Source organism: Natator depressus, chromosome 1 (genome assembly GCF_965152275.1).
Source record: "Natator depressus isolate rNatDep1 chromosome 1, rNatDep2.hap1, whole genome shotgun sequence".
NCBI classification, from domain to species: Eukaryota; Metazoa; Chordata; order Testudines; family Cheloniidae; genus Natator; species Natator depressus.
The window spans coordinates 16062215-16083875 of NC_134234.1; the positions used below are offsets into that span (position 1 = coordinate 16062215).

A 21661-nucleotide genomic window follows, 5' to 3' on the forward strand; every position below is an offset into this window, starting at 1 on the left:
ACTTTTCTGTTAATGCATAAAACAGATTGGAATTACGCTAGCAAATCCCTTTGTTTAGTTCTGCACTGCAATAGTGAATAAATAGTAGTGACTGTTTTAGTAACAACTTTAATCGGCTCTTACTCTGAACACAAATGGGGCAGGTCCACTGTGCACTTTTCACATAGTCTGGATTGGAGCTTCACTTTAAGTACCATAAAGACTCAGGTCAGAATTGATTCAGTTCTGTTACATATGGATAGTTAAGGTTAAGATTCTGTCATGGGTATTTTTAGTAAAAGTCAGGGACATGTCATGGGCAATAAACAAAAATTCCCAGAAGCCTGCAACCTGTCCCTGACTTCTACTAAAAATACATGGAGGTGTGTGTGGGACAAACAGCAGCTGCTCCAGCCCTGCTGCTGCTCCAGCCCCAGGGACTCACCCAACCCCAGCCACTGCTCCGATGGCCGGGGACTGCTGCTTCGGTAGGCCTTGGGCTGGCCACCGGTCAGCTGTTTGGCAGGCTCAGGGCTCCGGTCGACCTCAGGACTGACACTTGCTCCAGCCCTGCCCCAAAAGAGGTCCCGGAAAGTCACAGAATCCGTGACAGAATCGTAGCCTTATCAATAGTAAAATGTAGACATTATGGTCTGCCAGTCACCATAACCTCTCCTCTTTAATGCTAAAGGTTGATTTGAGACTAATATACAAGCCTTCAATGGCTGCCTTTAAACTTTTGTGGAGGGATTTTTCTCAGCTGCTACAGTTACAATATTGTTATGCCAATAACCGAACCAGTTTGTTGTTTGTTTGTATTTTGATAGGGCCTACAGGCCCCAGTTATTCTATTGCCAGAGATAGCTGAAGGCTAAATAAACAAAACAAAGGGTGGGGAAAGGGATAGAACATACAAGCCGTGTCAGTAAAATGTTGGTTCGCAAATGCCATACTAGTTCCTCAATTTTGTAGTGGTCTTGGTTTTTTAATACAATTATTGGAGGAGTTCTGTCTGTTAAATATTTATATTTAATATAGAACAAGAGAGAGAGAAGGAAAGATAGGAAGGGATTAGCTAAAAGGAAAAACAAAGGAAGGTCAGGGAATGGGGAAGGAAAAATAGAGAGGGATATGGAGGATATCACAATTTAGGGCAGGTGCACCTGTATCTGATGCATCCGATGAAGTGAGCTGTAGCTCACGAAAGCTTATGCTCAAATAAATTGGTTAGTCTCTAAGATTCCACAAGTACTCCTTTTCTTTTTAAAAGTTAATACCCAAGTTGTATAATTTGAAATATTACTTTGCTGCTGCCTAGCTTCATGCTATGGTTTACTGGCCAAGGATTCAGTGTCCATCTCACTGATTTGTTGATGTACCAAGAGAATACTGTGGTAAAAGAAAGGTAGCGTGGACCAGTATATGTGGCACTGGATTGGGACTCAGGAGACCTGGGTCTTAATCCAGCTTTGCCACTAGACTGCTGCATATTTGGGGACAAATCACTTCACCTCTGTCTCTGTTTTTCCATATGTAAAATAAGGAAAATATTTACCTCCTGTGTAAAGTGCCAGATACTATCATTTCTGCTAATGTGTTCTCATTTGGGCTATTGACCTTATAACCCATACTGTTAGAGGAGTCCATTTGGGGCTTATCATAGAATCAGAGAAGATTAGGGTTGGAAGAGACCTCAGGAGGTCATCTAGTCCAACCCCCTGCTGCATGTGGGAAAGGATGTGAGCAGCCATAAATTATTTCCTATTCATTTATTTTCCTAAATTGCTGCCTTTCACACTGGGGCGGTGTCTTTGAGTACAATCCCTCCTGAGCCATATTCTCAGCAGGTGTAAATTAGTGATGTTGTGCTGATATACCCCAACTAGGAGTTTAGCACCCCTTCTTCTTTGTCTCATTTTGCCACTTAATTTAATTCAGACTGCTCTTCCTTTTGGGGGGCAAGAAACATTAATCAATGTCCCATCTCTGCCATCTGAGATTGTTACCTAACCCCACGGCCACCTCTCTTCTCATTCAATCTCATGGTTGCTCCCCTCTCTATCATCTGCCCAGCTTTTTGTTGTACACCTCACTGGGAATAAATGCATTTGCTCGTTCCCTGTTGACCAAAATTTAGAGTGCCAGGGCAGGGGTTTCAGTTCCAGTAACTCTTTATCCTGCAGCACCTCTCTTTTTGAGGATGCCAGGTGCTCGTTCTCTGGCTAAGTGAAACTTCCCAAAACAGCAGCAGGTTTCTCAGTAAAACAAGATTTATTTAAAAGGAAAGAGAGAGAGACTGTTTTAATAAAAGAGGTGCTTTGCATAGGCTACTCTAAGTAAGGTGTTCTCAGTTGAAGTTGCAAAAAGTCAACTTGTCCCAAAGAGCAGTCTGTGGTGCTGACACCAGTGTCAAGAGTTCCATCCTCATGCTGTCCCGAGAGAGACAGTGTCCCCATCTGCTGTTTATACATCTCTGCCTGTGGATTCATTGCCATATGCAGAGAGGTTAACTTATTCCCAGTGCTGTGTGTTTACTGCAAGATCATCCTATCCCTCATGATAATCCACCTCACCCAAGAGCGTATAGAGATGAATTCATTTTTTTTCTTCAACTTAACCCCAGTGGCAACTCCTCAAATCCTTTTGCTCAGCGACTTCTGCAGCTTGTCCCGTACATTTCTAGGATTTCCCCCTCTCTATAAACCTCACAGTTGGCTTACTTACACTACAGCTTTCCATGCCATGGTGTGGCCAAGCTCTTCATAAAATAAATTCTCTTCTGGTGGAGACTGATATTGGGGATAATCATATCCGCTAATGGGCGAGTTGTGTTGTCTCCTGGAGCTCCTACTAATGTCTTTATAATTGCTGACCAGTTTCACTAGGTCCTCTCAGATAAACAGGCGTATCATGATCGAGTTGTCGATCTACTCATAGAACACTACCTCATCCCTGTTTAGAGAAGGCCTCAGTGTTGAACATATGCTACAGTTAACTTAAAATGCTCCCTTGGGCTTTGCTGAATGGTAGACGTAGTGAGGTCTATTCAGATTTCTGCTTTCATTAATGCAGCACGGTATCATTACTCACAAATGCTGTCTGTGAAGGAGTTGCTAATTTAGACACCATCCAAGGCCACTGTCATTTGTGCAGGCCTGGATTAAAGTGCACAGAGAAGGGAAGACATGGTGATGTGCTCCCTAATCAAAACTCAACTGCAGGGAGGCATTTTATACTCTGGCTTTGTTTTTCTTTTGTTTGGAAACTTAAAGGGGAAAAAACTATCCTCTATACTGTGGAATAGACAAAATGATGGTTTGAAAAAGTCAGTAAAGATACTGTAGATGATAAACCAACAAATGTTTAGTTTTCTTTTGTGTTAGTATGGTTTAAAAACACAATAATACCTGCCTGTTACACACTAACATTGAATTTTATCTCCACTTTCCTGCAGATTGTGTATGGAGCACTAGTTTCTATTATAGTACTTCGGTCTGTATATATTGTATTGTGGTAAGTGACTGTTTATTTAGCTCAGCATTACAAGTAGATACGTTCTAACTAGGTGTTTGCATCTAAGAGGTGTACATTTTAAAAACAATTTAACATGAGAAACTGGGATTGCTGACCACTTCTCTAAAATGAGTAAGAAACGCAAGGTCATATGCTCTCTGTCTTGTGGCAATGGAGAAGTGATTCATGTCTTTCAGTAAAGATATTTGACTGAAAGTTAGGCTTTGTCTACACTGGCAACTGAACGACAAAACTTTTGTCATTCAGAGGTGTTAAAAAACCACATGCACTCCCCAAAAGACAAAATTTTTGTCAACGAAAAGCACCAGTGTGAAAAGCGCCTCATTGTGGGTGGACGGTTTTTGTCAGCAGGAGAGCGCTCGCTCGCGCGCGCGCTCTCTCTCTCTCTCTCTCTCTCTCTCTCTCTGACAAACAGAGGCTACACTGGGTGCCTTTTAGCAGCACAGCTGTAATGGCACACCCGTGTTGCTAAAAGATGCATAGTGTAGACAGTCCCTTAGCCTGTGCCTTCAAGCAAGCCTGGACCACACACATTCATGGTCAATGTCTTTTTGTCAACTGTTTTGACAGTAGCTTTGTACGGGTAGTTCGTAGATTCCTTCAGGCACAGGGACTCTCTCTTCCTTTGTTTTTTAAAGTACTGCAAATACTGCCAGTGCTCAAACAAAAATTCTAGTAGCTGGCTGCCGTTGGGGTCAGTCACAGGGTTAAACACTTCAGTTAATGTTTTCCCTGCAGCCCAGTACTTAAAATTAGCACGTAAAGTACTTGGATGCTAAAAGGTAAAAGTTTTGTTGAAGTTACTGTTTTGAATGGGTAAAGTGTGATATATGTGAAGTTGGGAATTAAATTTTTTTTTTTCAAAATAAAAGGAATGGTATCAAAAGTGCTGGAAGAACTGAGAACCAGTGAAAAGTCTCTCTTGGCAAAACTGAAGAAACAGAGAGACCAGCCAGTGTGAATAAATATATTAAATTAAGTTTCTAGGTTCACTTTGTGCCCTCTCCTCTCTTTTGTGTGTCTCCTGCTTGAGTGATCTCTTCTCTCAGGGGTTCAGATACTGCTTAGCTCTGAGCAATATATATCCATCTTGAGTTTTCCTACCGTAAAAAAGCATGTGCGTGTGTGTGTGTGTGTTAGCTAGCAACTTAGGTTTACTGTCTTTCCAGCCCTGTAAATCCCAACAGCTCTGCCTATCCTTCCAACATCTTCTCTTGTATGTTCTGCTGTCACCCCAGTTAAAACGTGTCAAACCAAACCTTTCCTTCTCTTACCCCGCCTTCCTGTCTTACCCAATACTTGACAACATTCAGTCGCTCTCTCCTTCTCTCATATCCAGACCCTCGCCATATCCTGTAGTTACTTCCTCCACATTCCCAAAATTCATCCCTTCCTGAACTCTGCTGTCCTGTGGCTCCGTCTAGTGCCTAACTGCAAAAATATCCTTCCTTTACCTACTCCCCTCCCCCCAGTATCTTCTCATCCCCAAATCCATCAAACCCAGCCCCTAAAATCTTTGTCTTTCTATTACTCAAATTGGGCCCCCCTTCCTTAGACTCCTGCTCTGGCTTCTTACTTCCAGAATTCTTCAGAACTATGCTCCTACCTGTGTCTCCTCACCATTCACCTCTCATTCCCCGCATCCTTCCTAGTCTGATTGCTCAGAGGGTCTCTTTCGCCCAGTCCCACATTGTGCCTTCATTTATGCTGCCCTGTGCTCGTGGACCAGACTCTCAGTTAATAATGCATGTAAACCCTTCTCTTTCCTCCTCCATGAAACACATAATCCCATCTATTTAATGAGCCGTTCCAGCTGAAATTAACAGTATATAATTTATGCCTTTCTTTGTTCATTCATATGTTCAACTAACTTGTGCCCTTAGAAAGTAAGCTCTTTGGGTAAGGACGTTTTCGGGGTTTGGCTCAGCTTGCCTGTTATATTTATGGGACTAAATAAATGCTAGTTAGAAATCAATCTGCTGCTGATGTGAATGGGTTTTGTGTTTACCCCCTCAGTAACACATTCAGTGTATGTCTGATATTTTTGCCTTGAGGAAAAAATATCTACAAGCTCGTAAACCACACACCTCATGCCAATCACCAGACTCTGTAACTCCAAAATGTGTATTAACAGGAAACACTACTGTCAGAGAATTTTATTTACATTTAAAACATGAGTTGTGTTTCATGGTAGCTTCTTGGGGTTGGAATTGGATATTTTTGAGTACTTGTCCTAGTACTGTCAAAGGAACAAACTTCACCCACTTCCACTAAGACGTTAATGATTTGGTGGCCTACATGAATGCAAACAGTAAGATGGGCTTATGAATGATGTGCTGCCTTGCATCTGTGGTTCTTCAGCACATTTGTCTTGTATCCTAAATAGGGTTTTTTTCCTAATGGCTCTTGTTGGTAAAACACAATCTGAAATGATTTTTTCTAAAACTGTCCACTGGGCTAGTGGTTGGCTTTGGTATGCCGCTTTATCAAAAGGCTGCAATAACTTTTGCTTTGAATGTTAAAGGGACACAAACCAACAACTACCCACAACGCTTCTGTCTGAAACTCTCTTACCTATCACTGTTAGAAGTAATACTAAAGAATAACCAAAAGAGATTAGAGAGGGGAAAAATTCTTTCCATTTAGTCTGTGCATTGGAATAGTCAGTTTAATTGTTTTCTCTGTTGTTTTTGTGTTGTATTTTTTTTCACACCTAGCTGTCAGGGTAAGAAATGTCTAGGGGGAAAATGAGTGATCACCCCCAAAATAGCAAGGGACTTGGGATGTTTTACCTGACAGTACTGTGCCTTTAATTCACTTTTTAAAATGTGATTAGATTTCAAATTGATGGTGTCGCGTTAAAGTAATTTTAATCTTTTTTCCACCAGGCATTTAACTTGTAAATAGTGTAATTTATATATGTTACTTTAAATGCAGTTTGTATCCTCAAAACTAAATTTCACTTTGTTTCTCTCCCCCTAGGGTATACCCATGGCTTAGGGGTCTGGGCTATACATCCTTAAGTGTATTTTTAATGGGATTTTTTTTCTGGAACGTAGACAACATTTTCTGTGATAAATTAAGGTAAGCATTTGCAACTTGTCTGCATATCTTTTAATCTGAGTTCCATGGCTTTATTTGTTTTCTGCAGAATAATTCTGAGTCCATCTCCTGATATGTCAGTATAAGCCCCACAGAATATTTACAAGTGTTTTATCCAGTCTGCTCTTGATTAGCTCTCACAACAGAGTAGACCTCTAAGGGCTGCTCAAATTCTAAGCATTGTTAGCGTGAAAAATGATGTAGAAATTCTGGAATTGGAATTTAACTGGTTATTTCATTGGCAGCCCTCAAGGCGGAATACTAAATATCTTGCTTATCTACAGCTACTTTGAAACTAGTTCTTGAAAAAGTTTGAGACACATATATAGTTTAAGCATCTCTTTCGTGGACTGGGAGTTTTGATGCTTAATCAGTAGTCGTTTCTTTACTTAAATGTACACACACGTTTGAGAGCACATTCACCAAAGCGTGTTGATAACAGAACAGTCCTATGTCCATGCTCCTAGCTGTGGAGAACTTCCATAAGCTCAAAATTCAAACAGCTTTTTATCCAGTAAGAAGACACGTTGGGTTGCCCCTACTGTGGAACCATAGGATACTTCTACACTGCAATACCTGTGACTGGCCTGTGTGAGCTTGGACTGTGGGGCTGTAAAATTGGAGTATAGACATTCAGGCTCGGGCTGGAGTCCAAGCTCTGGTACCCTGCAAGGGGGGAGGGTCCCAAAGCCCAGGCTCCAGCCCGAGCAAAGACTCAATTTTACAGGCCCACAGTCCAAGCCAGCTGACACAGGCCAGCTGAGGGTATTTAATTGCAGTATAGACATCCATAGTGACCTTTAGTGCCTACAACATTTGGTCCTTTTCTTGCCATTGATGCTGAAAAGGCTTCCATGGCTGAATTGCTGCTGACTGATCTGGAGTCAGAGCTCTGAGCTCAGTATCATTCAGCCACCTGGCTGTGGCATTTTCTTTCTTCCTTTTTTTGGGTCTCATTCTTGACTTCAAAAAAACTTAGTGTGATCACCAAAGGGAGTTTTAGGGCCTGTTATCTTTCCAGGTTTTGCCTTTTTTTTCTTCTTCCTCTTTTTCATCAAAATGTCAAAAATAGCAACCCTACAAGATCTTGAAACATCCAATATAGATGTATGTCTGTCAACTAATAAACAGTGACCACTCTTGGAGGAGTTTCAGGTGAATCACAGCTAATTAGTCTGACAGAGTTGCATCATTTTGGGCATTTGTGTCCTGGCGTGGAATTTGAAGACTCTCTCCTGGCCTCCTCACAACACCTCAACTCAATCCAATGCAAAGTCAGCCAGGAAGGCCTCAAAGACAAAAGCTCACAGAAAGCCACTGTCAAATTTCATAGCTGGATGTCAAGTCTATGCATGGTAGAGCACAGGTCTGGCAAGATAGGTCCTGATGATGTATCACTCTTGAAATATTAATTCCCTGGGTGCATCCTAACAGTAGTACTAACCACCAACTTGGAGGACATTTATTCATCTCTCTCTAGGGACAGGTTAAGGCCTGCATCAAGAAGATCCCAATTGACACCTGTGATCTCACCTCCTCTGTTCAGGCACTCTCTGGGCCTGTACTGACTCCAACTTCGACAGCATTACACCAGTAATTTACTATATTGGGCCAGAACCCAGCAAGGCATATTGTATAACCTGACATCCTCCTTCCACCACAGTTTGTGGCTGTTAATGATGTATGCACAACGTTGGGCCAGCTGAAACTTGGTCCCAGCAGAGTTCTCTTGGAGCTTTCAGACCTGTGAATGTGTCAACTATGTCAGTTGAGGCTCATGCCCAAAACTTGATGCTATTGATACACCTGGTGCTGGGATGTGACACTGTCAGCACAAATGACAGGGTGTTCATTGAAGCTGCAGGTACTGGCACAAGGACTGACTGCTTTTTCAGCCATGCTGACGCAACCGTGAGGTCAAAACCACTCTATCAATTGAGGGAGTCTGCCCTTTGCCTGCAGTTTGCATCTTAGTAGATTGCATCAATAGCTAGAAGCACCTTTTTCCATCTCCAGCTGGCAAAAGGAAAAAATGTCAGTGTACTTCCTACCGTACAATGTGTGTGTTGCTGCCTGTTGCAGTAATTTTTAATTTAACTGTACCTGTTTCATAGCTTTAATCCGAAATCCCTGGAACTTTGGAATCTCCAGGGGTGACTTACTAGAGCTGGTACTCTTGGAGAAGATACGTTTTCTTGCTTGTAATTTTTATTCTTTGGAAGTCTCCAAGGCCTTGCCTACACTAAAGGGGTAAGTCAACTAAGTTACACAACTCCATCTATGTGAATAACATAGCTGGAGTCGAGGCAGCTTAGGTCAACTTACTACGGTGTCTGTACCGCGGTGGGTCGACGGGAGACAGTCTCCCATAGACTTACCTTACGCTTCTCGTTCTGGTGGAGTACCGGAGTCAATGGGAGAGCAATCTACAGTCAATTTATCAGGTCTTCAATAGACCTGCTAAATCGACCCTGATGCATAGATCGCTGCAGTGTTGATCCCTGGTAAGTGGAGACATGCCCTAAGTTATGAGTCACACTGACCTACCCACCTCCTCTTAAATTTCAGGATTTTGTAACCATTTTGCACTTCACTTCTTAACATGTTTCAGTTTCCACAGAGAATGGAACTGATGAAAATACTAAAGGTTGCTATGGTTCCACAGCTAGGTTAGCACAGAGCACCCCTGGATGGAGCCACCAACTTTTGAATCTTGAGCTACGGGAACCACTGCCACTCCAGGGCTATGAGCATGGATCCAGGAGTGTCGATGTGTTACATATACATTGTGGAGTTTCCTGTTTCTGTTCTTAATGCAGAATGACATTAACCTGGCTATTCATGAGCACATTTGTGTCTGCACAAGCATATCCACCTCAACCCAGCTCTAGGACTAACACTAACTAGTTAACAAGGGCTACAGGAAATAAATAAAATCAGCTACCATATCCAATTTTTGTGATTGAATGTGAAAATCGATTTTTAAAAGGAAGGAAAAGATATTTAAACTCTCTCTCCATCTCAAATTAAAACCAACTTAATCATACTTGTCTCTAGAACTCTGTGGTGAGGAAGAGGAGCTGAGACAACTTGACTCCCCTCTCTTTGCTTTGTCCTCTTCCCCAGCAGCTCTCTTCCCAACTGTCAACCAACTGGGCAGAGCATTTCAAGCTCTGCACTCAATTCTGCTTCCTACCAGCAAAGCTCTTCAGTGTATGTCTACACTGCAATAAAACACTCATGACTGGCCCATGTCAGCTGACTTGGGCTCCCAGGGCTCAGTTGCAGGGCTAAAAAATTGCAGTGTAGACATTCGGGCTTGGGCTAGAGCCCAGGTTCTGGGGCCCCACATACCCAGAGTCACTTTGAGTTATATATCAGGCAGTTGCTGTCGGTGGTGGTTTGATTCACAGCTGTCCACCCAGTCTGCCCTTGCCTCGCACTGGGAAGGAGAGAAAGGCAAGACAAACTTCCCATGAGGTTGGTGAGTGGGGACGAAATGGCTACCAGACACAGAGAAGTGGGTATGCAGTGTTGTAGCCATGTCAGTCCCAAGATTAGGTGGGTTAGGTAATATATCTATTGGACCAGCTTCTGTTGGTGGGAGAGAGAGAAGCTTTTGAGCTTATACAGAGTTCTTCAGAAGGGTTCCAATTCCTCTCTCAAACCTTCTATTTTTTCACACTGGCCAGGAAACTGGCGGGAACAAAGTAAGATGCATTAGAATTTTCTGGTGTCTTAAGTAGTATGATGTGATACCTGAAGTTATGGGTCTAAACCATTTAAGACTCTCAGTAGTTTTCCAAACCTATGAGAAGACTGGTTCGACGAACATCTTCCCAAACTAGGGATGGAAAAAATCATGTCGTCATTATTAACTTAGTAAAAACTGAACACAAATGTCGTACGTGACTGAGATACAGAAACAGTAACACGATCTGACAAGTGAACACTGCTTCTTGGGACTGCATAGTCTGGAACAAAATGCATTGTGACACATTTCTTTGAACAGGGGATTACGAGAGAAGATGCCTCCTGTTGTGGGAGCCGTGACCCAGTTTCATGCTTGGTGGCACATTTTTACGGGCCTTGGCTCTTACCTTCATATCCTGCTAAGGTAGGAAACAGCCTTTTCCCCATAGCTTGTTAAGCAGAGTATGAGGGGTTTCTATAAATAGTTTTAGATTTGAGTTGCTAGTTGGAAGTGCCTCATTTTAGAGTACCAGGCACACTAGTAAAATAATACCTATTCCATAATTATGCTTTGTTCTGTGGGTTTTGGGGAATTGACCTTGGTAGCAGGCATGGTCTAACCTAGATGTTTATAAAACTGTTTTAGGATTAGTTTTTGACAAGTATTTTCCCAGTTGCATCTTGCCCTTTAAAAGTCATATTAGCTGAAAGGATTGGGAAAATAACCATTTTTATTAAACTAATGGGATGGAAGTTTCTGTAATTGGTAGAGAAATCTGTCTAAGAATATATACTATATATTAGAGTGTAGAATTGTTCGTGTTGCAGGGTGGGTTGCAATTCATACTGGCAGTCCTGTGGTTTTTATCTGTCCAGCAGTGAAAATGCCAGTGGACTTGAGGTTGTATTGCTTCATTTTTCAAACACAAGATGTTAACTTAAATGTTTGTATTCCTTCGGGTTGCAATCCTGTAAACACTTACACCTGTGTTTAACTTTCTATGAGCTCTACCACTGCTGAAAACTAGTGCAGATATTTCATGGAGCAGGGAGACGAGGATGCTGTCTTCATCTAGAATACTTCATTGATGTCCAGGCACCTCTGATTTCAATTGGGCTACTCATGGGAGTAAAGTTAAGCACGAGCATAAGCATTTGCAAGCTTGGAGCTGAATTCATGGTCAGGGGAGGTGCTCTTCAGATTTTCCAATCATTTTTGGCTCTTTCTTTACTGCTGTCTATTGTAGATCAGAATTAGAACTGGGTTTAGGATGGAATTTAAAATATTTTTGTTGCTCATTCGCAACATGTCATCAAAATGGCTTTGTCTCTCCTCTGAAACATAAATAGGGACCTACCAAATTCACAGTCCATTATGGTCAATTTCATGGCTATAGGATTTGAAAATAGGTAAATTCAACATTTTCAGATGTTTAAATCTGAAATTTCATGGTATTGTAAGCGTGGGGCTCCCAACCCAAAAGGTGATGGTGGGGGATCCTGATAGTGGGGGGTCTGTAAACCTGTTGTAGTGGGGGTCATGGGATTGCCACCTTCAGTTCTGTGCTGCCTTCAGAGCTGGACATTGAAGGCAGCAACCGCAGAGCTTCCTGCAATCGCAGGACATTCCTGGAGGTGGAGGTGAGTCTGGTAGCGCCCCCCCACCTCTCCCGAGCAGCTGTGCAGGGGATGGACAAGTCCTATCCCTTCCCAGCCCAGCTAGAGCTAGGAGCCCCTTTTGCTGGGGCACTCCCAGCAGCACAGGGAAGATTGGACCCAATGCGACAAGTTTCCTCTAGCTGCAGGAACCTCTGGGGCTGCTGCCCAGACCCAGGGTGCTCTGCAGCAGGGGGAGGCACCCGGAGGTGGGTCTGGTCTCCCTCCTCAGAGCGGCTGTGCAGAGGATGGACAAGTCCTGTCCCTCCCCAGCCAGAGCTAGGAGCCCCCTTTGCTGGGGCACTCCTAAGAACAAGGGGACATGGGATTTCACAGAGAAGGGCTTATTTCACAGTCTGTGAGGCATTTTTCATGGCCACGAAATTGGTAGGGCCCTAATCATAAAATAAATATCTTTAAGAGGTATTCTAGCAAGTGTGTGAATTTTAATCGCTTCTCAAATGCTTTTTTCCACACTGAGAGCAAGGTTGAGGTTTTTTGGCCAGTTTCAAGCTGGTTATTTTCCTTTTGGCTCTTTCACGAGGGACAATCCCAACAGCCTCCTTGTGATAGCGTTTTCTTGCTGTCCTGTTGAACACAGCTGCTCAGTGTAGGAGGCAGGTGCTCTGCTGTTCTGCAGGACTTGAGTACACCTAGCTATAGAAAGTTCTTCACAGAAAGCAAACTAAGGCAGGTTTCAGAGTAACAGCCGTGTTAGTCTGTATTCGCAAAAAGAAAAGGAGTACTTGTGGCACCTTAGAGACTAACCAATTTATTTGAGCATAAGCTTTCGTGAGCTACAGCTCACTTCATCGGATGCATGCTGTGGAAAGTGTAGAAGATCTTTTTATATACACACAAAGCATGAAAAAATACCTCCTCCCACCCCACTCTCCTGCTGGTAATAGCTTATCTAAAGTGATCACTCTCCTTACAATGTGTATGATAATCAAGTTGGGCCATTAATGGTAAAGGTCTGTAAAACCAAACAAAAACCACTGTTGAAGCAGACACCATGGGAGGAGGGGACGGATGAGCAGAAGTGTAGAAGCTGTGAGCAACCTATACTTGCTTTTTGATGGGTGCATGCAACTTTGCTCAGCACCCTGGCTGCTCAGGGGGTTTGCTCTCCCAGCCCTCCAGGCTAGGGAGGGGCAAGTCCCTGATGGCTGTTTCCCCTGTGGCAGAGGGAATGCTCTTCGAGGTTCCTCTCTCCCTTTCCTTAAGGGTGGGGATGGGGAGACACCGCTCACTTGCTGCTGAGTGACAGCCAGTAAAACAGGGCTCTGTGACTAGTCCTCCATTCGTGCTGGGTAAACCCAGGCAGAACTAGCTGAGGCTGAGCTGTGATCACAGAAGCACTCCTGGTGCAGGCAGGAAATCATGGGGATCACTCCTGTCATCAGTGTTGCACCTGCTCTGCACAAAGCCTTAAGTGTAGCTGTGTACTTTGTATGGCACTTTGGTTGTGAAATGCTCATTATTAAGCAATGCATCTTATGGAAGGATTTCTCCCCCTAGCTTATACACAAGGACACTTTTCCTGAAGTACAGGCCAAAGGTGAAGGTAAGCTGTCAAACATTTTTGTACTTACTGATACAGTGTAGAAGTGGGCCATTCCGTTGGCTTACACTTAAGCATGCTTCTGGGCTCATTGGCCAGGCCGTCCTGTTTCTGGCTTTATTTTTACGTTGTGTTCTGTGTGTTAATTCCAAGAAACATAACTGAGAACAAGTGAACTGTATTTCGTCTGTTCTGAGAGGCTACATTGCAAGCAAATCTTGTTTTCCCCCCTTTTCTTTTCAGTTTGTTTTTGGCATATGGCCTATTCTGCTTGTGGAACCCCCCAAGAAGCACTGACTGTGAGACATCCAACCAACCAAGTGTGACCACTGGCTGAATAAAGAAACTCCACAGCTGTTGACACTGATGTGGCAAAATTATGCATCAGCTCAAGGGTTGTGTAGCAGGAAATAGACTTCTGTATTACTGGTATTGCCAGGTACAGCACAGAGCGAAGAGTCGGCGCATTATGGGAATAATGTTTAGAACCGTTTTATTGTTAAGGTGTTAAAACAAAATTAAGACACAATATTTTGTGTGTATATGTTGTATAGCTGAAGATACTGGGCTAATATTTTGTGCTGGTCACAGAAACCTTACCATTTTTTGAAATGGGTTGCATATGTTTTCATTCAGTTGTCCGTCTGGTCTGTGGTTTAAACTAATATAGTAACTGAATTATGAAAATGGTAGGCCGAGTGATGGCCAATGTAAGTATCCAGGGGGCCTGTCGTGAATTGAATCCTTCTGAACTAATTCAGGCTTGCACTTTTATACAGTTTAGTGAAGTATGCAATTATTTAGGGCTCTCTTTTACCATGCTTATATATTGCTATTTGCAGTAAGTCAAGGGAATGGGACACGTAGAGAAATTGTATTAAATTAGGTCAGGCTTCCAGTTTCATTTTAGGACTCATCGGGAGTGTTTTCCAGCAGTGTCTGGGGATAGGGTGCACCAATGCAATGGCTCCAGGACCCTTTAAAAAGGGGTTTAGAGTCACTTAGACATTCTTGCTATGAATGTGAGGAAACTTGACAACTGTCCCAAGTCCTTCTAACTTGTGTGAGAATCCAGGAGGCCATTTCTGGTAATTCTGAATATCCCTAGCAAGTACTGAACACCCTTTACTAACCCTTCTTTCATTCTGCAAATCATTCATGCTCACAGCTTCACAGCCACTTAATTTAAATGCATGTTTATATATGTGTTGGTCTAGCTTTAAATTCTCTCCCTCTCCCCCATATTTTTCAATCTTACAAATATTCACCGGCTTGTGTTGAAGGTGCTAAGTATCCTTCATTTGCACTGATTTCAGTTGGAGTGAAGGGTGCTCAGTACTTATGAAAATCAGGCCTTTTTTCGGTCTGCATAATTGACAGCACTCTGAGGCCATGTCTATACTAGAGACCTTACAGCGGTACCGGTGCAGCTGCACCACTGTAAGGTCTCCCATGCAGCCACTCTATGGCAATGGGAGAGAGTTCTCCAGTCAACATAATTAAATCACCCCCAACGAGTGGCAGTAGCTGTGGTCATAGGCGCCGACTTCCTGGGGCCTCTGGGTTTGCAGCAACCACTGAAAAAACCGGCAGCACTCCCCTGCCAGTAACCCCGCTGATCGACTTCTCCCCCTCCTTCCCAGTGCCTGCTGCCTGCCACAGTTCAGCTGTTCTGTGGCATGCAGGAGGCTCTGGGAGAGAGGGGGAGGAGTGTGGACAGAGCAGGGGTGTGGCCTTGGGGGAAGGGGTGGAGTGGGGGCAGGGCACCTATAAAGCTGCTTCAAAGGTCTGCAAAGTCTTGGCCATGTAACTTTTTTTGTTTTACTTCTTCAAAAGATAAGACTAGATCCTGTAACGTACAATCAATATTAACCAAAATTATCTTTTCCTTTAAATGTGTTTCTCTGTCTGCAGTTTACCTACAGACTTTAGAGGCCTTCCATAGTACCACTATCAGTATGTAAATCTTTAATTGGTGGTTTGACTGGCAGTTGACAGCTAGCTTGCAGTCTGTGTAAACATTATCTGATAGATCTGCAACTTAAATAGAGCTAAAGTCACTAGTCAGGAACCCATCTCTATTCAGGCAGGGTGCTTAAGTGCCATTGAAGTCAATGGGAATTAAGCATGGGCTTTCCTGAATTGGGCACCATATTTATTTGGGAAAAAATCATTTCTGAGAAGAGCTTTGCAGTCAGTTTCAAAAATAGAACTAAAGAGGGTGCTGGTTCTCCCCCACCAAATGCCCAAAGCAAGCCTGGGCCCTGCCCTTGAGGAGCTGGACTTCTGGATCTTTTTAGTCCCCTCTGCCACAAATGGAAGTCAAGCACACGCTTTGTTGAATTAGGGCCAGAAGCAACATCCCATAGCTGCAGCATGCAGAACATCTCAACAGTCACTGATGGCCTCCTGGTTACTTAATATTTTTTTTAAAACTTTTTTTTTTCAGTGGCCTTATTTTTCTTGTTGCAGAATCTGGGGGGTTATGTATTTTCAGGACTTACCTGTGTATGTGCAGTCACTGCCGTGTGCTAAAAGCCAATTTTCCGATGAAGAGAGGTCTCTGCTTGTATGAGATGTGTTTAAAAAAACTTGCTCAACATCCTACGTGCTTGTGAGAAGCAAGATAGTACATTTCTTTTCAGATCATGTGAAATTAATTTATCGGGATGTCAAATAAGTGTTAACATGTCTTGTCAGTTTGCTTCTGTTTACTTTTTTTTGTTCAAAAAAGTAAAAATAGTTTTAGGGTTTCTGTTTTTAGCTTGTTTTGCAAGGTGGCTTATTCTTTCATTTTTTAAGTAGCCAAAACACACACTTTTCCCCAAGAGCCTCTCTTCAAGACATTGCCACTACATAAAGAATGTAAATTGAGATGTGTAAGCCTCTAACTACAAATAGTAATCTGAAGTGATGGATGTGTTGGGAAGCACTACCTTACAAATTGTAAGTCCTATTGAAAATGTCAGGACAGAATAAACTTTATATTCTTATTTCAAACATGACATCCAGACGGCCTTGTTCAGTTGCTTGAAAAATAGATATACCAGACTACAGTGTAAACAACATGTGTGTATCTGTTACATTTCTACTTGTTTATATTCCTTGTATGACCAAGCAGATCAAGGAGGTATTTATTTTCTGAAATCTGGTGTATGCCTAAACCTTAGCTACGTCGCACAGGGGTGTGAAAAACTCTCACCCCAAGAAATGTAGTTAAGCCAACCTAAGCCCCAGCGTAGACCCTGCTAGATTGACCTAGCTACTGCCTCTCAAGGGGTGGGTTTACTGCAGTGATGGAAAAACCTCTTCTGTCGCTGTAGCATCTACACTATGGCACTACAGCGGCACAGCACTTGTGTGGCTGCAGAGCCTGAAGTGTAGACACATCCATAGAGCAGCAGATCTCAAACTTTTAGAGTGGGCTACATCTGACAAGACAGTGTCACATGGACCATCTTCCCTTCCCATGTGTGAGCTCACTACATCTCTGTGGCTGTTACTGGCATGGAAAAGTAACATTCGCAAAGTAGCAAGTGTGTTTTGATGCAATTTAAAGGTTGGAAACTTTAACTCTGTGGCCTGTGTCATGCAAGAGGTCAGGCTAGATGATCATACTGGTCACTTCTGGCCGCACAAAGATCTAAGGAAAACCAGGAGGGCCTTTACCATGTGACCAATCAGCTCCCCAGTGGACCATCAGCAAGTGTTTCACAGATCACAATCTGAGAACCTCTGCCTTAGAGTCAACATTAGGACATTTAACCTTCTCTGACCATAAAAATCCACACCACGCTTTTCCCCCATACGTCAGGAGTCAGGATTTTTTGGATGCAGCCCAACAATGAAAAGTGCTTTTGCAACAAGTAGAGGATGTGGCAGATTCAGACCTACCAGCAAGGAGGAATCTCACTTACATCTAACTTGAAAGCAGAAATGCAAGTTGGCTAACACTATTAGTTATCTCCAGAACTCTTCTTCCTTATGGGGGAGAAAATGTTTCTTCTTTCAGTTCTAATACCAGGAGATGCACAACCAGCAAGTGTTTAGAACAAACTGATCATTTTAAAAGCACCATAGAATTAGAATTTGTAATATGCAATAGAATTATCACTTGCACATCTACCTCTGTCATGTATATTGCACACTATCAGTGCCCTTAATTTAAGGATGCAGAGATAAAGACAAGTAGCCTAGCTCAGACCTCGCAACACTAGCAGGATTGCAAAGTATTGAACTAATTTATGGCTGAATATATTCGCTCTAGGTAAGTGGATTTGTTAGATACCTGTCCGAGGCTTTCTGCTTATACACTTGATCCTGTTCATCTGCACTCAAATTTGACTGACTTTTGTAATGGGTGTTATGAACAGAAGGGCCACAGATTCAAGGCCTTAATTCTAGATATCTGAATTTAAACCTGCTTGCCAATATAGCTGTGCATTTGTTACCTTTAGGTGGCTTAACATATATAACTTGTATTTGGTGTATGATAGGTGGCAAGTATGTGATGGTAAAAATTCTATTTTATAAATACTATTTGATTTTTTCCTTTGGGCCCCTCTGGCTCTAAAATTAATGTATTCACTCCTTGGCAGGACATGTTAAGCTAAAGGAGAAGTTTAAAGCTACTTGATTTTTTTTGCTTGTTTTTATTTGAATTTGGTTGCTTGCAATATCTAGTTCCCAACAGCTGGTTACATTTATCAAACACAGAATGAAAAGTGGGGAGGTTAATGCTACCCGCCAAGATTCTCAAAACCACAAGCCGAAACCTAGGCTTCCAACTCCATGTTTAGGCACCTTACCAAGTGGCTTGACTTTCAACCCGCTAGGCACCCCAGCAGTTTCCACTACCCTCAGTGTTTTTGATACCTACCCACCTTGTTTACTGTGGATTCAGCAATTGGGCAGCAATCACTAACACTTATTAAATGCATTGTATCCATTAGTCATTTAAAATCAATTTATATAGTATTTTTGGCATCTGATGGCAGGAGATGAATGGTCAGGAGGAACACTGCATACTAGAAGATTTTTTCTTAAATTATAGTGATGGCTCAGGAAGTGACTAAGTCAGGGCAGTCTTTTCCTCAACAGCTCGGTGGTTCTGAGAGTCAGACCTTCTGTATTTTGCAGTCATTAAGGCCTGATCCTACAGTTGACAATATGCAGATGAAGCAACCCCTTGATTTTAGTGGGGCTGCACCTGCGTTGTGTAAATTGCAGGACTGGGGTTTAAATGCACAGTTTGGTTAACGCTCCAAAACCAGTATAGCTGTAGAAGAAAAATTGTAACTGGAGAAACATTTACTGATGGAAGGCAGGAGAGCAGAGTAAATCTTAACTGGAGTCAGTGAGATAATAAATACAGAATCCCTTAGCATCAGTTTTAGTCACTTTTCCTGATAACTGCACTTTAGACACCTGTGTGTAATAGGCTTGAATGTTTTGAAGCCTGTATGCTTAACTTTTAATATGGATTCTGAATTATTTACTATAGAGGTACTATAGATGGAATATTATATGCAATATATTGGATATTACAGTGTACCTTTATGTGGATGGACTATAGAATGGATTATTCTGTACATGAACAAAAATGTCTCTTGCATGTCAGGGATGTTCTCTACTTTTTTTGCTTTTGAAAATCCTATAATGTAATGACACAGTTAAGTTTTAAAACGTTTTGTGTCATGGAGCATGCAGAATTACATGCAATTAGCTGATGCTGCTAAGTGCCTGGTTTTTCTCAGTCACCATGTTCTCTGAGCATGAAATTATATTGGTTTTTTGTTTGGTTTTTTGATAGTATGGGCAAGATCCCAAAGGGTGGTGGTTTTCGTTACATGATTATTTAGGTATTCCAAAAAAAAACCCCACCCTATAATGCAGAACTCCAAATGGTGGTGTTTTTTTAGTGGACCTCCAGAAATATGCAATACTGCATTATCTAGCCTTTTGCTGCCTTATTACTCAACTAGCACAATAAGCGTAATTTCCATACGTCTCTTATTATCGTAGTATGAATCAGTTGAGATTTTAAAAGCCAACCAGGGGACTTAACCACACAGCCCCCATTTATTTCAATGAGAGCTGTGTGGCTAAATCGCTCCTGATCCTGCAATTTGACAGCGCCTGGGTGGACTGCTGCTCCCACCGAGTCTCATTGACTTCTAGGGAGTTCCATGCAGGCACAAATCAGGTAGTTACCTATCTTGAAAATGCACTGATGAGAGTTTGCTAGTGAAAGTTTAATGACCCATTTGATTATCTGGCATGTCATGAATCTGGTCCTAGTTAAGCAAAGCACTTAAGCGTTGTTTTAAGAACAGTTAAGTCCATCCCTCTTCTACAAAACTTTGAAGCACACAAAGTCCCATTGAGTGAGACTTGAGAATGTGCTTAAATGCCCTGCTGAATAGGAATAGACTTTTGCATGTGCTTAAATGCTTCGCTGAATTGAGGCCTCAGTCACTGTCTTGCAACAGAATTTTACTCCAGTGTTTGACCGTGCACAGTATTGCTCCCGGGGCTGAGGGAGTCTAGGAGCATAAGCAACAGTTACTTTGTAGAGTGATTTGGTTACTGCTTGTCTCATGTTCTGTCAAATTGATGTAGACTCTGTTGAACCCAGTTGAATGCACTGATAATGCATTGTTTACTGTTTAGAAGATAACCAGTCTATGGACATGGAATAGCCAATGTGTTATGTGACCAAACTTTCTAACATCAACACTATTTGTTTGAGTGTAATCTTTGTTTTCCGGTTCAAGATATTGTTGCAGATGAATTCACTGTGACAAAAAAATATAAATAGGGGTGGACTATATGTAATAGCAGTTGTACTAAGAAATGTTTAATAAATATTTTGATATACTGCACTCAATCTTCATATGGAAACAACTGGCAACTAACCCTAGGCTTAGGTGTGTCAACCCTTTTTGTTTTGCAAAACACATCAGCTTTGAGATATTTAAGTAATAATGTATTTAATCTATTATCCATGCTGCATTCAAGTACTAATTGTCTTTATAGTTAAAATTATTAAAGAATTTTGTTTTAAATAAGACTTTTTGTAACGTTTCCTGTTTTTTGTAGTGCACTGAGCTAGGTAAATCAATCAACTGAAAGGATGATTTTATCAGTGTTTAATATTTAAGGATACATGCCTCTGTTTGAAAAACACACAGTTTGAACCGGAATCTCAGCTTGGATATGCAATTCAGCGGGGATAAAAGGTTTGGCATGCCATTGATTTGAGTTCATTGTAATTTTTTAAAAACAAATTGCATTAAAATTACTATGTTAGAAGGAGATCTTTGTAATGGCCAGAAACAAAAGTCAGGGCTTGTGCTCCTAAATCTGTTAACTGTTTTTTGAAAATCTCCCTAACAACAACAAATGTCCAATGTAACAATATTAGGATACCTCCATTTGCAACTGTTCGTATGAGCAGCAATATTAACCTTCTTCCACTCAACCAGTGCCCTGCCAGGAGAGGAATGGGAAAAGCCAGTACCTTAGTTCTGAGCCAGGCAACAAAGTCTTAGCCAAAAGGGAGTCTGCACCTTGCTGCACGGCTGAAAACCTCAAACCTCCTTTGAAAATGTCGAGCTGGTTCCTCCAGGCCCTAGGTATGCAGTTCTGAAGATTTCGTGAAAATGCCTCTGCTGATCTCAACCACTGCAGGGGTAGTCAATTATTTTCTGTCAAGGTCCAAATTTCTTGATGAAGGTGTTGTTAAGGTTCAGACTCCAGAGGAAATAATGCAAAGATAATAATTAGTAAATAAAAAGATTTTGGGGTCTGGTTCAAAAGCGTCTGGCGGTCCAGATTTGGCCTGCAGTCTGCCTATTGACTTCCCCTGCATTAGAGATTCCTAGAACTGGGGGTGGAGATAGAAGGTAAAAGCACAGTGAGACTTCTGCTGATACTGGGGGTAACCCTGGGAAGTTGTATTGTTTACATTAATACCAACCCTATCTTTTAAGACCCAAAAAGTGTGCAGTCCAGTTGAACAGTGATCATGGAAAGGAAATGCGCCTATGTAGATATACTTGTAAAGGTACTTATATACCTCCCTCCCCCGTTACTGGACTACAGTGGTATGTACCCCACACTGGCACAGTT

The 21661-nt window shown here is 42.1% G+C and overlaps 1 protein-coding gene across 1 annotated transcript in view; it reads left to right on the plus strand.

Annotated features, from left to right (window-relative positions):
• The window catches only part of ACER3 (alkaline ceramidase 3), a 78241-nt gene extending 57723 nt beyond the window's left edge, over nucleotides 1-20518 (plus strand). The window contains exons 7-11 of the mRNA XM_074955301.1: nucleotides 3434-3492; nucleotides 6496-6597; nucleotides 10628-10732; nucleotides 13486-13531; nucleotides 13772-20518. Coding sequence (XP_074811402.1) covers nucleotides 3434-3492; nucleotides 6496-6597; nucleotides 10628-10732; nucleotides 13486-13531; nucleotides 13772-13825 — 366 coding nt within the window. The 3' untranslated portion in view covers nucleotides 13826-20518. The remainder of the gene's footprint in view (nucleotides 1-3433; nucleotides 3493-6495; nucleotides 6598-10627; nucleotides 10733-13485; nucleotides 13532-13771) is intronic.
• Nucleotides 20519-21661: the final 1143 nt, after the last annotated feature.